The sequence below is a fragment of the Gopherus evgoodei genome, chromosome 13 (assembly GCF_007399415.2).
Source record: "Gopherus evgoodei ecotype Sinaloan lineage chromosome 13, rGopEvg1_v1.p, whole genome shotgun sequence".
Lineage (NCBI taxonomy): Eukaryota > Metazoa > Chordata > Testudines > Testudinidae > Gopherus > Gopherus evgoodei.
The window spans coordinates 4,284,186-4,300,575 of NC_044334.1; the positions used below are offsets into that span (position 1 = coordinate 4,284,186).

Consider the following 16,390-nt stretch of genomic DNA (forward strand, 5'->3'; position numbering starts at 1 on the left):
GGTGAGTGGGTGGAGATGCATGGAGGCCGGAGGCCTACAGATTGTCTCCATTCATGCTGTCTTACCAGCAAAACCAATCCCAATGCTGGTTTAGCAGTGGGACTTGTGCAGCAGATTCTTTGCTTTCTGGCTTGTTGTTGAAATGCTTTGTCTGAGTTTCTTTTAATTTTTTGTGCATGCGTATGAAGAGAATTCACCCTTTCCAGTGCTAGAGAGAGAGAGAGAGAGAGAGACAGCCTGTTTTAGACCATGGTTTAGTCTTTCAAAAAAGAAGCATCAAATGGAATTAACCACATACAGCTACATGCTTATAATTCTGAGACTCCGACTTTATACTGGACGGTGCCAGGAAATTATGGAACCAAACACCTTCGTTTCCCACTGCATTGCATAGATGCTGTGTTGCCAATGCACAGCAGTGAGATGTGGTGCTGTAGGTTTTACCCACCATGCAGATTGCAGGAACTTCCTTACTTTTAAGAGTTAGTCCTTCATTTCCTTTGCCTTTCTTCCCAACACATCACTTGGGGTGTGTAGGAGAGGACACCTCAGATAAATGTCACTAAAGATCCCTATGAGTTGGTCTCTAATTTTTAATCTTTCTTCCACGAGATCTAGCCAGATGGCGTCGTCCAGAAATCTCTATCCAAAGTCCTTGTATGGCCCAAGCACCATGGGTTCGGATTTTTTGAGTTAATCCACATTTTAGCCTTAATCTGCTGTAAGGGGTCGCTATTGAGCTTCATCAAGCCTTGTGCTGAACGGAGCATGCTGCAGCCACAGTAACTTCAGCTCCTGCTTGCTCCTAGGCTGCTTCTCCAGCGTAGCAAGGCAGGACAGTTTGTCCCCGTTCGTGGAATTCGGAACAAGTAAGGCAGGAAAGTGGGGAAGAAACACTCCTGTTCATACCCGATTGAGATCTTTGATGTGAATGGAGCTGAGGTGTGCTGGGGTTTTGTCTAGTTAACTTGCTGTTCCGTTTGCTGGGTGTTCGTGAGGAATGCTTTCACAGCTCATTGCATAAGACCACAGAGTCATTGCTGTACCAAAGACCCTAACTCATTAAGGGAACATCTATACTGCAAAAAAACCAACCCCCAAACCAAAAAACACATGCAACCCTGCAGTAGAGAGTCTCAGACCCCAGATCCATGACTCAGGCTGCAGGGCTAAAAATAGCAGTGTAGATGTTCCTGCCTGCACTCTGAAACCTGGCTTGGGGGATGGGTCTCAGAGCCTGAGCTCCAGCCCGAATGGGAATATCTACACTGCTATTTTGAGCCCTGCGAGCCCAAGTCAGTTGACCCCAGGCTCTGAGCCTTACTCTTGTGGGTTTTTTGGCAGTCTTTCTTAGGTACCGCCATCTGTAGTGGATATTTTAAGCAGTTGTATGATGATCAGCTGCTGTGGATGAAACATTGAACTTTGAACACAGGACTTGGTCTCGTCTCTTAACCACATTAGGGCAGAGGCCATGCTTCCTCCTGTTCTGTACAGTGCAATGTACTTATTTAGCTTTGTACAGAGGATTGGAGCTGAGCAGCACAGAGATCCACCTGCATCTATGATTGAAGGAGCTGGGCTGTGTGGGCTACGCCTACCTAATCTTGACACATGATTTCTGCTCTAGAAAAAGGGGGAAGCTCCTAGTTTCCTGATAGACAGGGGGACGTGACTTGAAAATATCTGGGTTTAACACATCCGTGTACTGTAAGGTTAAGTCCACACATCCCCAGAGTAATTTGATACATTTTTTTCTCTCTCTTTACAAAATCTTTGCAGCTTGCCTTTTTAAAAAAAAGCTGTGGCAAAAGGTTCCTCTTCTTTACTTAAAGTGATCTTTCCTAAGGTGGCTGCCTACGGCTGAAATCATGTAGAGTAAGGTCTTTGAGAGAAGGGGGATGATGCCTGTTACTTGTGCATGTGACTGAGGACTTACTCAGTCCCATTTGGCTAAACCTTTTGTTAGATTTGTCCTTTGTGTGTTTGGCTTCTTATTACTGTGTTTCTAAACTGGCAGCATTTCCACTGAAACCCTGAACCTACTATTACAAATAATATGTGCAAGGTGCTTGCACACCCCAAAAATGCTGATATTCTGTCAGTGACATGTTACTGTGTCTCATGGTTTAGCCATGGTGTGTATGTGAGAGTGAGTGTGAGAATGAATCAAGTATTTCTGCTCTGGCCGAGATTCAGTGAACCCTTCCAGTCATTTAGATGGAGTGGTGATGGAAGGACATGAATTAAAATGGGCTGTGACTGACTTAAATTATACTGCCATTGAGGTGCTGTCAGCATTTAATATTATCCATGAAAATGCCTCAGTTTTTTAGGTTAAAATTTGGCATGCGAGATTGAAGCCTGGGAGGAGGGTTCTTCCCTAATTTTTGATAAACCTCTGTCTAGCTATGTGCCTTTGTGTTTTAATGGGAAGAGACTAGAATTAAAGGTGTTTTTTTTTTCATCCATTTATTGGAGAAACTCAGGCGACTTTAAAATATCTACAAGATTGTCTCACTTGCGTTCAGGTTGAAAGCAGGTACCAATGCTAGGTTATTTCAGAGTCTTAAAGCCTGAGGAACAAATGGAAATACACTGAAGGAGCTGCTCCGGACAGTTTGTGGGCATGGCTCACTGGCACTGCTGAGAGTCAGTACATGGATACTTGCCCAACCTGGAATTATCACCTGCAGATGAAATTCCTCGGTCTCTGCCGTGCCCTCTCATATGTATTTATAGCAGTGCTGGGAAAGTTGACAGTGAAATCTTGAAAATCCTGGTTCAGCACGTCAGCCATTTAAAATTTCTGGTATAAGCATCAGAGGGGTAGCCATGTTAGTCTGGATCTGTAAAAGCAGCAAAGAATCCTGCTGGTATAAGCAAACTGCAAATCCAGATGCAAAACTAGTTTTACAGAACTGGTTAGAATTTTTGATACATTTTTTGTGATCTGTCCAAATGTATCCTGTTCTTTCATAGAATTATAGAATATCAGGGTTGGAAGGGACCTCAGGAGGTCATCTAGTCCAACCCCCTGCTCAAAGCAATCCTCAGACAGATTATTGACCCAGATCCCTAAATGGCCCCCTCAAGGATTGAACGCACAGTGCTGGGTTTAGCAGGCCAATGCTCAAACCACCAAGCTTTCCCTCCCCATAGCTCTCGCCTTCCTTGTCTGCTTTTTTAACAGCCCTATATTGGTCCAACCTGGCCTAGTAGACAAGTAGGGTTGGATATGGCTTCCACTGGAGCAAGTGAACACCACTTAATAGTCACCTGGACAGGGTTGCTCGAATGGCTTTCTCCTATAGTGCTTCCAGCCAAGTTAAGAGCTCAGGCGGATTCCCGCACATGGCAATACCACGTTACCCAAAGCCCAGTGGTCTCCGACTCCGAGAATGTTTTTTCGCCCAAACTCTAGATGATAAATTCAGTGATCACCTCAAAGTATTTTCGAGGTCTCACTGTAGCAGCAGAATGGGCTCTAGATCCCAACTTTCCTGACCCCTGCTGTCGTCACAGGACATCACTTCCTCTTGTGTGAGTTTGTTTCTAAACTCTATTGAAACCCTTTTGGTGGGATTGGGGAGGGTGCAAATTTAAACAGCTGAGAGGTTTAATTCTGGAAAGTTGTGCAGGGTGTTTTTCCAGAATGCAGGAGTAGCAATCAGATAGCTGAACTGGAACAGCCATGCTGAACACCGTTCATTGCAATGGGAGTTAGCCGTTTTGTTTAAAAAGTCAGTGTGTGTGAGAGCAGCTGATTGCTGCAGCTAATTTTGTGGAGGATTCTGGGGATTAGCATACATTTTCCAGTGCAAAGCGTCCCTCGGAACTGTTTTAGTTGTAGAGTCCATTGTAACCAGCTCTTATCTCTTTCTCTCCTTTTCTGGTCAGCTATAAGCACATGGCACAAACAATGAAGTCATCCCACTGCTGCATTTCTAGTCTCCCTGCGGGCATGAAATAAACCTCGTTACTGCTGCATACTATGCTAGGCTGGTGACACTCCTGAAACTCCACTAAGTACCTTGAGCAATAATACCAAATCTGCTGGGGCACAAGAATAACGTGGATTTAAAGCTCTGCATCTCATTCAGATTGATCAGAGTGGATTTGTTTTGCGAGAAATATTCCTGTCCGTTGCTGCAGCCCTTCTTCCCTTCCTCTTTGTCTGTATATCAACTTAGATTTACACACTTTAGAGCACATACCTAGATCTCTAAAGTACCATGCACACTTATGGAGCTGTAGAAATAACTAATGATCAGCTGAGCTGGAGCAGCGCATTGTATATGGATTTCTGGAAGATGTAAGGAAAATCCAACTGCAATATTTAGCTATGAATGCTTTAAAGGTTTCACTAGCTTGGTTGTCACTGTGACACACAGCGCAGTGGGCCTTTCGGGAGTAACAGTCCTCATTATGAGGATTAGCCATGGATGCCTTTGTTGGTTGGCTGGATGACTAGTAGCTATTTGTCACGGTCAGGAATGAGCAAGACACTTTCATTACATCCTGCCATATTTTTTTTATTCTAACAGCCTCTTATGTGACCATGTGGCATGGCTAGGGATGGGTGTTCTGTGGCCACAGCAGTTCACATTAAGTTTCAGCGATAAGCTCTAGGTTTGTGAGACTGTTTCTTGTAGGGGCAGTAGAAATAAAGTCCTGTCCCAGTCTGAGCAGTGAATCTCTGAAGTAAAAAAGTTAGTGGTCAATTAGCATTTCAAACCCAGCCCTTGTGATCTGATTTCCTTCTCCAAACCCCTTCCTCAGCCTGCAGACAGTGGAATCACTTTCACTTGTGCAATCTGATGCTGCTTCCCTGTTTTCAGCTGTGATCTTACAAGTATAACACCAAATCAGAGGAAGCAGCTGTTCTCTGCACATATTTTTACTGTAATCCATGAACTGTTTCCTCTGACCAACTGCCCTTTAATGGCAGAGAATCAGTTGTAAAAGACATTCAAATGATTTAATAACCTTGTCATTTTTAGCAACTATTTTTCCTTGCTGCTTATCCATTTCTTCTGGAATAAATCACAGACGTTTCTTGCCCATCTCTTTCAGGAACTTTGTTTTGGGAGGTATGAAACAGCTAGATGACTTTATTTGGTAACGTTAACCTACTGTCTGCTAAAGGACTTGACTATTGAACATGCATCTCTTAGCCTAAACCATCTAGCCTGCTAAAATCTTAATCTTTTAATTCGTCTTTCTGGATTGGCTTGATTATGTACTAAATTTAAAACCACATCCATTGAACTATCATAAATTGTTACCGTGATGTATTGCTCATCCTAAATGGTAATGGATTATGAAAAGGATTTAATTTCTCGTAGTTGTACTGAGTTAATATTAAGCTGTGTATCAACACTTGAGACTTACTGTAAATCCTTAACTAATTAAAAGATTATATTTACAAAAACCTGCTAGGATTATGGCAGGTTGAAAACCCACGAGTTTGGCATAGAAGATGCAAACTTTGTACAGTAACTCCTCACTTAACATTGTAGTTATGTTCCTGAAAAATATGACTTTGAGCTAAACAATGTTAAGTGAAGCCAATTTCCCCATAGGAATAAATGTAAGTGTGTGTGTGTGTGTGTGTGTGTATTAGGTTCTAGGGAAATGTTTTTCACCAGACAAAAGTCTGTGTGTGTGTGTGTGTGTGTGTGTGTGTGTGTGTGTGTGTGTGAGAGAGAGAGAGTTTTAATTTAATACTGTACACAGTAGTGATTATTGTAAAACTTGGTTGAGATGATGGTGAAGTCAGAGGGTGGGATATTTCCCAGGGAATGCCTTACTGCTAAATGATGAACAAGCACTCAGCTGAGCACTCAAGGGTTAGCATGTTCTTAAGGTAGTCTCACACTCTACAAGGCAGCCAGACACACACACCCTGTGTGTGTGTGAGAGAGAGAGATGCGCATTGCCCCTTTAAGTACGCTGAACCCACTCTAAGTACATTGCCTTTTTAAGTAGATCAGCAAGTTGAGACAGCTGCTTCTGCTAGCAAGCTCCCTCTGTCCTGAGCCCTGTCATGTCTCTCCCCTCCCCAATGGAGAATGGAGTAAGCAGAGGCGAGGGGGACACCCTGATATTAGTCCCCCTCTTCCTTCTTTCCCCCTTCTTCCCCCCGCACAGCAGACAAGAGGCTCCCGGGAGCAGCTCTAAGGCAGAGGGCAGGAGCAGCACTTGGCACTGCAAGGAGGGACAGCTGAACTGCTGGCAATTGATAGCCTGCTGGGAGGCTGCTGCACAGGGAACTGACGGGAGTGGGGGGCTGCCAGTCCACCCTAGTTCCCAGCCCCCACCAGCTAGCTGCAATGGGCTGCTCTTTCTGCAAGCAGTGGACAAAGCAGGTGGCTGCCAAACAATGTTATAAGGAAGCATTGCACAACTTTAAACGAGCGTGTTCTCTAATTGATCAGCAACTTAACAACGAAACAGCGTTAACCGGGATGACTTTAAGTGAGGAGTTACTGTACTACGCTTAACTATAGTGGTGGTCTTGCATTTATTTAAAGTCATTTAAAAAACTTTGAATGTGGCATCCCTAAACTGTAATGGCATTTCTAGTATCAAAGTCCAAAATGACTGTCCCTGGTTTCTTCGTCTTGGGTCTTTCATTTTTGTGAATGTTTCACAATATAGTGTCCTGTATTTAATTCACCTGTTTGTAATGCTTTTCTATAGTGCTTTACGTTTGCAAAGCTTGTACAAATATTCACCCTTACACCACAAAGGAAGTGTCCTGTTGTCTAGCTGGGGAGACTAGGAACAATAATTGACGTTTTCCAAGCCCATCCAGCAGCAGAGCTGGGATTAGAACTAGGGAGCTCCTGACTTCCAGGCTGCACTTTACTCCACTAGATGCAATATACTGCTGTCTCCCCCTTTTATTTTTGGAACACTCCAGAAGAGCAGTTCAGCAGAAAGGGATTTCTTAAAGTGGTGACTCCCACATCACTAAACTGGACCAAAACCCCAAACTCTTTCAATGCACCTTTCCACCCAAGTGATCCCAGAGTGCTTTAGACTCATACAAAGCTAGGTTTCTCCTACTGCTGGAATGGGGCCCCCAAGGGAAGAGGCAGCCAAGAGCATTTTGCACCAGCAATCTTAAACTAGTTTAGAGAGGCAGCGAAGGCTCAATATCCAGTTGAAAGTAGAGGGAAAGTACTACCTCCTAACAAGATTAACCTTGGTGGCCTGGACTTGTTCTAAAGTCCCTATCCTGGAGAATAGTGCCCAGTGGTCCCAAAGGTCAAACAGTGAAGCTCTCATCTGAAAGGTGCCTCATTGCCACCCACCCTGAACCATGCTCGGGCACTGGCTCACCAATGAAAGTGTTGCCGATACTAATATGGCAGTTCCTGAGGTTTTTTAGAAGGCTTCTGTCAAGCAGTAACAGTGTTTATTCCTGCTTAGCTTTTGTGACCTGCCAGCCTCTGTCCAGTGTGTCATAGCTATAAAAGAGATGTTGCGGATCTAGCTCTGAAGGATTTTGGCCTTTTGACAGCACTGCTGATTCCATTCTTGAGGGTAATCCTTTCAAATCTAAAATAGTTTTTAAAATGTCACACTAAAGAGAACATATCTGTAAGCATTGGTGAGCACTGCTCTTCCTCTTTGACTAGGGTTTTAGGAGAATCTCCAGGTTTCCTAGGTGCTGTTTTTAAGATAGGCTGTTCTTGTTCCTGACCACAATTCAGTAGCTCCTCCACTGGTGATCAGACCTCTTCTTTCATCTTAACCGGACTGTTGGACACCAGGGCAGTATTTCAGTCAGTCAACCATTGTGTCCATTTACGTTGTCTTGCTTAGTTATTTTTATTTGTGCTTTTGGGAGAGCATTCTGTGTGGGCCAGAGTCAGTGACTGTATTATCAGCAGAGTCTTCTCCTTAAATGTAAAAATCGGTGATCTGTGGCCATTTGTACTGCTGAGTTGAGTTTCCTTTTGTGTCTGCTAGAACATCTAATGTATCTGTGTAGTGTGGAGCCTGCGGCCCTGTGTTATATACATGGGTGGCCTGGTACGCAGTCACTTGCTTGTGCTGTGGGAATGCTGGTCACCTGCATTTTTGCACATAAAAACACTGCACATCAGTTGCAATGTAGCTCTCTCAGCATCTGCCTCCACACTTGTTGTTAATACGTAATCATTTCTCCTCTCCAGTTTGTGGCTAACAACCCTTATTTGTTACTTCCTAGTCTCCTCTTTTTCCATCTTTATTCTCCTGCTTGAAGTGATAAGTGTTTCTGCTGTAGTAGTAATCACTCTGACAGCTTCCATAAAGGGAAGGGGTATACGGATTATAAATCGCAGAGACATTACTGTTCACCTGTAACAAAGTAACATTTCTGCAGACTTTTGACTGACCTCTTCACTGTATAACTCAGTTATTTTCTCCTCTCAGTTCAAACACTTAAAGTGCAGCTCTACTCTGGAAAGGGACTAAAAATATCCCTTTCTTACTGTCTCGATCCTTGGGTTGCTTGGGGTGCCTCTGGCTGGCAAAGTCAATGGGTCCCACAGTACACATGAACAGTGGTCTGTCTTATCAATACTAAACTATACCAGAGAGCATGCATTTTAAGGGGATGGGGGCTGCTGGCTCCCACTCCCCACATCCTTTCAGAGGAGCCCCCGATTCACTACCCCCAGGGAGGGCTGGAGTACCAAATGCAAAACATCAAGGGGTAGCTGTGTTAGTCTGTATCCACAAAAACAACAAGGAGTCCGGTGGCACCTTAAAGACTAACAGATTTATTTGGGCATAAGCTTTTGTGAGTGTAAAACCCCACTTCTTCAGGCGCATCTGAAGAAGTGGGTTTTTTACCCACGAAAGCTTAGACCCAAATCAAAGTGCAAAAGCTTGCAGTGGGGCTTGCTGGGGCTAATCTCTGTGGCTGGTAAACTGGAGTTGGGTGCCTCCTTGTAGGGGCATTGGTGAGTGCCCTTCTTGAAGACAGTTTCCCTGAAGCTCTTCAGGGCTTCCTCTTGGGAGCTGTATAGCTACTGTCTATGCTCTTCCAGAGCCAACTGACTTGAATTGAATGTCCTGCTTTTAAACCCCTATTGCGCCCCTTGCATGATTGACAGGGCTGGAAGGGTAGAGTCAGCCTGGCTCACAGTAGCTCTTTAATCACTTCGTCAGCATGTGGGGCGTCACACTTACCAAGAACAGCTACTCCCCTGTATTCTGGGTTATATCGAGTCACTTAAGTGATGAGAATGAGTTTTGCTACAATTTATTTGTTACATTCTATTAGCTGCAGCATGGTTAAGATGGATTTTTTTTTTTTTCCTCCTTGTGCATTCTGAACAGAATTGTTTGCAGGATTCCAGTTACGGAACCAGTCAGTTTCATCTCTTAATCCTTATTGAAGACCATGGGTTTGCACAAGTGTTGCTGAGATGATAATCTGAAGACTGCGGAGTTTGGCTGGGATCAGTGGCCTATTTGGGCTTCCAGTTCTGTTGTGGCTATGAGTAGCCAAAAAAAGAGAGAATCCATTTTGATTCTCAGAGCTCAGGTTGTTTGTTTGCTAGGCTGGGAATAAAAAAACCCCTGTATTTGTAAATGGAGCACATTTAATTCACAAGTCATTGATAGACGATAAATATGGAGACCCACCATGTCATTTTTAATGTACTCTGAAACGACAACAGCTTATTGAGCTAATGGTACTACAAGATCGTACCAAAAATGAGCTGCGTTTTAGATAATGAGAAGCAGGCGGTACAGCCATTTAGTAGGATACGCTTGTAACACACTCCCGTTTGCTTGCAGACTTGGTGTTCAGGCTTTTTCTTGATCATAGAGCCAGGAGAAGTTTTATGGTTTGTTTCATTTGTTCAAATGGATATTTTTTTCCCAATAAGAATCTTGATGATGTTTGTTAAAACCCCAAATCTAGACTAGCAAATGCTCACTTTTCTCAGTCTGTAACTAATCATTGTAACGCTCTTTTGCTAAGAAAATTAATTATAAGCCTTACCTTGGAATGGCCATTTATTCATTTACATGTTGCAGACAGTACCTCACATGACCATCTATTCCTTTTGATTTAGCTCTTTAGTTGGATTTCATTTGTGGCGTATCTTTTAAAACATGTTCAGTTTTGAAATATTAGACTGATTTTTTTTAAAAGTTGATTTATTTTAAAATGTGTTGACTTCATACATCAGCTCATTGTTTTAACCTGTTTATGCGTTTTACCTTGTTGCATGCAAAAAGCCATAAGTAGATTCTAGCTCTTAATAATTTTAGAGTTTCTGGTTTATTGGAGAGTCTACAACGTTTTAATTTTAAAAGGTGTCAGAATCAGCTGAGGCATTGAGACAGGACACCATTGTTTGTTGAGCCATTGTTTTGTTAACTTTTTTAGGAAATGCTTGTGCCTTGTTTTTATAACTACCTTGACTTGTTCTCCCTTAGGATCTACATCTTTTTATTCATGACAAATACATCTTAATGTCAGTAGTCCCCGAAAGCTAATGTCCAGCCTTTTTATAAATCCTTATATGGAGAGAACTTTGAATTGAATAATCAGCTCCATGGGAATTAGTAACAGTCATGTGAAGGCAGCTCACACGCCAGGGTCAGGAAACCACCAAACAGTAGAATTGAAACTCCAAAGTGCAGCTTTTTATATGTAAAGAAACTAGAATCTGGTCAGGCTCTTCCCTGACTCCCTTCTTATAGGTTGTAATCTTGCAAGAAGAAAGGACATGGTCAGCTTGAAATCTGGTCCGTTTTAAAGAGTGAGTTGAAGACAGTTTCAGGTACCACACCTGTCCACAGCCTCCTTCCAATCTTTACAGTTTTTAGTCACATTTCCATATCTTAAAAAATACTGATTTACTTTTGTTTTTGGGTGAAAGACCCAAAAGAACAGATGAAACGGTGCGAATGACTTAATATAAAATGTTCCTTTTTTAATTTTCACTTACAGCAAGCTGAAGTGTTTTGCGCCAATAGTAAGTAATCAGATTATCAGACAATAGAGCGATGTCAAAGCTGCCAGGGTCCTTTTGTTGTAGTACCAGTGAACAATTTGAATAATTGAAAGAACCATAAATTATTAAAATTCTGTCTTCTCAAATTCAGATGAACACCAGGCAGTAGCTAATTTTCTTGTAAGATTTATCCTCGCAGTTGGCAAGTGCTCTAGAGATTTGCTAACCTCTTGATAGAAATGTGAATAATTTTTGTTTCAAATAAATGTGGAAATTGTTTTTATAGTGAATCTTATCACTGTCTTGGTCCCAGTCCAGTTCCTAGTGCAGAGGGAGCCACATCATAAATAGCATTAACTGATGGTCTTATCAGTCAGCAGTTTGGGCAAGGATTGAATGGGCTATGCAGACAGAACTCTCACCATAGATAAACTCCTTCCAGTAGAAGGCAAAGGTGTCTCCTGGTGGGTAGGTTGGTGTATCTATGGGAAGTTTGCATCACTGACTTTTCTTTTCTGGGAATAGAGGGGTACACTCTGCACAGCTGTCACGTGTTTTCCACAAAAACTAAAGTCATGAAAGGTGACAACAGTTGAGCTGTGGTGAAGTTCCAGTGTCCAGAACACTCCTTTGATATCGCTCTTATCTCGGGTATCTGTAACTGTTGCCGGTCTCAACACACACATTTAGGGTGGCAAAATAAGATCCTTTATACTCTCCTTGCTATATGGGGGACACAGCCACTCCATAATCCCGCACAGTCAGGAGAATTTGAGGGTCTAACTTCCTTTGCCAGAAGTATCTCCCAGTAACACCCGTTGGAGCTGGGCTGGCAAAGCAGTCATGCCGCTGAGAGAAGAAAGCTTCCATGTTTGTTGCAGGTCTATGTATGTACATGTCTCAACGTCAGAAATTGTCAGGATATTGATGTGTCTGGAGCAGTGCTGCATGAGAGTCATAGACACACACAGTCAAGGCTTATGAAATGGTTGTGTTTGGAGAAGATAGAGGAGTAGAGTGTGGGAAACGTTCCTTTACCCTGTGAAATGCCATGTGTGTTGCCTGGTTTGGTCTGCACATTACAGATCTCTCTTTCTCCTTTTAGACGGGTAGAATTGACAAGTCGTACCCAACAGTATGTGGTCACACAGGACCGGTGCTTGACATAGACTGGAGTCCCCATAATGATCAAATCATTGCCAGTGGTTCTGAGGACTGCACTGTCATGGTAAGTTAATGAAAAGTATATTTAAAAGCCTGAGACCTGGTTTCTATTTAGAACATTTCACTTCTGTTTGATCTTCAAATAAAATTTGTTTGGGAAAAGTATTAGGTGAGCTTTTATGGTACTGATGCTTCATTGACTTCAGAAATAATTCCACTAGAGAGGCTATTTATTCCACCTTAAGAGTTGACTATGCAGGTGACACTCTGCTTCCAAAGACAAATAAGTGTCTCCTGTAACAGCACTCCGCTCTCAGCACCTGCTGAAAGCCTCATCCTGCAATCTGCTAAAGGCCTCCTCTCCCATTTACTTCAGTGATAGTAGTGGTCCTGTACTTGCAGGATCTGGCCCTGGCTAAGCAATGACACTCATGCAATGGTCCCCAACCTTTTTGTCTGGCGGGCACCAGACGAAGGACTGTGGCGGTGGTGGAGCATCTTCCGAAATGCTGCTGAATTTCTGCGGCGTTTCAGCAGCAACGCCTTTCGATGACGTCGCTTGGCGGCGGCAAATGGTGTCATCGAGAGGCATCGCCGCTGAATTTCTGTGCTGTTTCAGTGGTGACACCTCTCGATGACATCACTTGTTGCCGGCAAGTGGTGTCATCGAGAGGCGTTGCTGCCGAAACGCCGCAGAAATTCGGTGGTATTTCGGCGGATGCTCCACCGCTGGCCAGGACCCGGGCGCATTTAGATGCCATGGCACCCGCGGGCACCGTGTTGGGGACCCCTGCACAAGTGTATCTGAAGGAGCCAGTTAAACAAATTGGAATGAATAGGAGGGTGTTTAACAGCCCCATCAGTATTGCATGACAGGATGGATAAAGTCACCAAGGAGCTTAGCCCCCCTTTGGGGATATCAATGTTCTATTGTAGTTAAGTGAGACACTGAAGATTATAAATCGAAGTAGGAGACAGGATGCAGCAGGTCAGATAACTTAATACCATGATCAGCGTTCATAACAATACTGTATGTTTTTTATATATATGATGGTCACCCAATTATTAGCTGGGAAGAAACCTGTAAATCTAAACCCTATGTGAAAACAGAGTTAGATTACAGGATTTTGAACTTCCACAGTTGTCCATTTGACATTTCATTGCATTGTTCAAGAAAATCAAAGCCCAAAAATCCTAGAGGAACCTTCTCTTCTGAGTATCTAGGTATGGGGTCAGCCTTGGCATGATTGGCTTGGCCTTTCTCCATCCTTTAACTGTTCCAAAAACAAAACCTATCAGTAAATGCAGTTCTTTCATGGTCTCGCAGATGGGCCTTTTAGGGGTGAGGAGGAGGAAGAAAGAAGTGATCATGATGGAGCCAGTCATTGACATGTATCGTTTTATAGTGCTTTGAAGAAGGCAGATATGGCTCTGACCCCCAGAGCTCCCAGCTGGAGAGGCGTGGAATTGAAGAAGAGTAAGGAAGGTGGGAATGGGGCAAAGGAGGACAAACCCAGTTGCTCTTAGGACTGTTGGCAGCCCTTGATTTAAGGGTGAACACATTACTTTTCTCCACATTGACCGGATGTTTAGATATGTCAGAACTTTAACAGGGCTCTCTACACTGAGCATGGGTTCCTTTTTAATGTGGGTCAGAGCGCATTGAGCAATAGATTACCTTGATCAGTGATAGGCATTGACTCCATAACAAATAAAAGAAAATCCTTACAAGATTAAATTACTAGAAAAAATTTCTTTTATCAAGAACTTATTTGGCCATATGTAGAAACTCTTTAGTCTGAAGACTACATTGAAACATTTTCATGTTACAGTCGTATTAATAATTTCCTGTGCTTTGCTTTGTTTAGTGTTCAGATGTTTGGGGTGGGGGGTGAGATTCCTCCTACACGGTCTTATCTCAGGACAACACTGCCCGTCATCTGTGTCTTAGAAACTGAAGCATTTTAAAAAAAAAAAAAAAAAAAAAAGGTATTCACACACCAAAAAAACACCAAGCTTGTGATTTGTAAAGTTCACGACTGATCTAGAATTGTTTGAAATGGTGTCAGAATGTTCTGTAAGAAACCACAATTCAGAAAGCATATGAAATGGGACGAATGCTGTCTGAAATATAAACATCAGCAGAACTGGCAAACCTTAAATCCAGAACTACTTTGTAGCAGGAAAAATAAGCCCCTAGTCCAAGTTGCAATGAGAAGCATGTTGGAACATCCAGAGTTATTGACTAGTGGAAAGATCAGCAAAGTGCAATTATAGCTTGTCTAAGTGACAGCTAATGTAGGGACAGACTGTCTACAAATACCCAGGTAGGATGGAGGAATGGTGAACCGTGGCCACTGGGGGCTGCTGCGACTGCAGATGGTCAATGTAAACAAACTGGTTTTGCAGCCCACCAGCGGATTACCATGACAGGCCGCAGGTTGCCCACCACTGATCTCCTGGATCTCTTTCCATCTCTAATTGCTATTATATCTTGGCACTGGTGATTTAGCATTTTGGTTTCCCCACTTCTCTTTGGTATAGGTTTCAAATTCCTGCTTCCTAAACTCTCTGATTGGTTTGAAGAAACACCAGTGTATCTATTTTAAAATAAGAAATGTAAGTTGTCAAATTAGTTCTGAACTCTTCATTAATGACTAAAATGAAGCAAGAGAAACATGCTGGTGCCCTGATTGAGAAAACCACACAAGCTTGTGCAGTTCACTTTTGGAAAATTCCATTTTTAACTACTTACTGTGAATTTCTGTACACAGTTCAGGAATCTGTACTACCTTCAGTCCACAACAATTCTCCCACTGACATCAATGGGATGTTTGCAGGGAGATGCAGGATAGAACATGGCCTGTAATCACCTAATAATGAAAATCACCTAATAATGAAAAAAGTCACATTGTCTTTTGGTGGAAAAAAAATTCTTACCTATAGGAGTCCTGCCATTTCTGCCTTATGTTTCTCTTTTCCATCCTCCTTTCATTTTTTCTGTCTCCCCTTCATTTCTGCCTCTGCATTTCCTTTCTTCCAACAGTTCCCAACCATGGGTTTCACTCGCACTCTGATATCTGTTCCATCTGATTAACTATTTCATTGCTGATCATTTTATGACATGTAAGGTGTCAGTAGGCTTTAGTTGGCGTCCTGTTAAGATAAAGGGGGTAAGGGAGTTCGTGCCTTCCAGAAATGTTGTTTCAGGCTCTCCATGGACTCAGGAAAACACCACTGCATCAGAGACACTTGTGTTCCATTGCGATGGATATCTTCACCTGAGGGCTAGAAACTTTTTTTTATTGAAATGAAAGCTCAGATTCTGCAGACTGAAGATGCAATAAGAACATAAGAGTCGCCATACTGGGTCAGACCATGGTCCATCTTGTCCAGTATCTTGTCTTCAGGAGGAGTTTACAGAACAGAGCAGTAATGGAGTGATCCACCCACTCCTGGCTTCTGGTAGTCAGAGATATGGGGTTGCATCCCTAGGTATCTTGACTAATAGTCATTGATGGACCTATCCTCCTTGAACTTACACAGTTCTTTTTTGAACCCAATTACGCTTTGGGCATCACAACATGCTATGGCAATGAGTTCCACAGGTCAGTTGTATGTTCTTTTAAAAAAGTACTTCCTCTTGTGTGTATTAACCCTGCTACCTCTGTGGGTGATCCCTGGCTTTTGTATTGTGGGGAAAAGGTAAATAACACTTCTCTCATAACTTGTTCCTATACCATTCATGATATTGGAGACCCTCTATCAGATTCCCCATTAGTCACCTCTTTCCATACCCTTGATCATCTTCATGGCGTTTCTCTGAACTGTTTCCAGTTCCGCTATATTCTTTCTGTGAAAGTCTCAGGGGGATTAGAGAAGCTGTTAAAACAAACAAAAAAACCTTAATAATGAGGGATTTCAGCTATCCCCATATTGGCTGGGTATGTGTCACCTCAGGAAGGGATGCAGAGAGAAAATTTCTTGACACCTTAAAAGACTGCTTCTTGAAACAGCTAGTCCTGAAGCCCCCAGGAGGAGAGGCAATTCTTGATTTAGTTCTAAGTGGAGCACAGGATCAGGTCCAAGAACTGAATATAGCTGGACTGCTTGGTAATAGTGATCATAATATTCTTAAATTTTAACATCCGTGTGGTTGGGAAAACACCACAGCAGCCCAACATTGTAACATTTAATTTCAGAAAGGGGACCTACACAAAAATGAGGTTAGTGAAACAGAAATTAAAAGG

The 16,390-nt window shown here is 42.8% G+C and overlaps 1 protein-coding gene across 6 annotated transcripts in view; it reads left to right on the top strand.

Annotated features, from left to right (window-relative positions):
* The window catches only part of CORO1C (coronin 1C), a 76,453-nt gene that overhangs the window by 37,116 nt on the left and 22,947 nt on the right, over window positions 1–16,390 (top strand). For all 6 annotated transcript variants that reach the window (XM_030583328.1, XM_030583329.1, XM_030583334.1 and 3 more), the window contains one exon: window positions 12,082–12,204. In XM_030583328.1, the coding sequence (XP_030439188.1) occupies window positions 12,082–12,204 (123 nt within the window). The remainder of the gene's footprint in view (window positions 1–12,081; window positions 12,205–16,390) is intronic.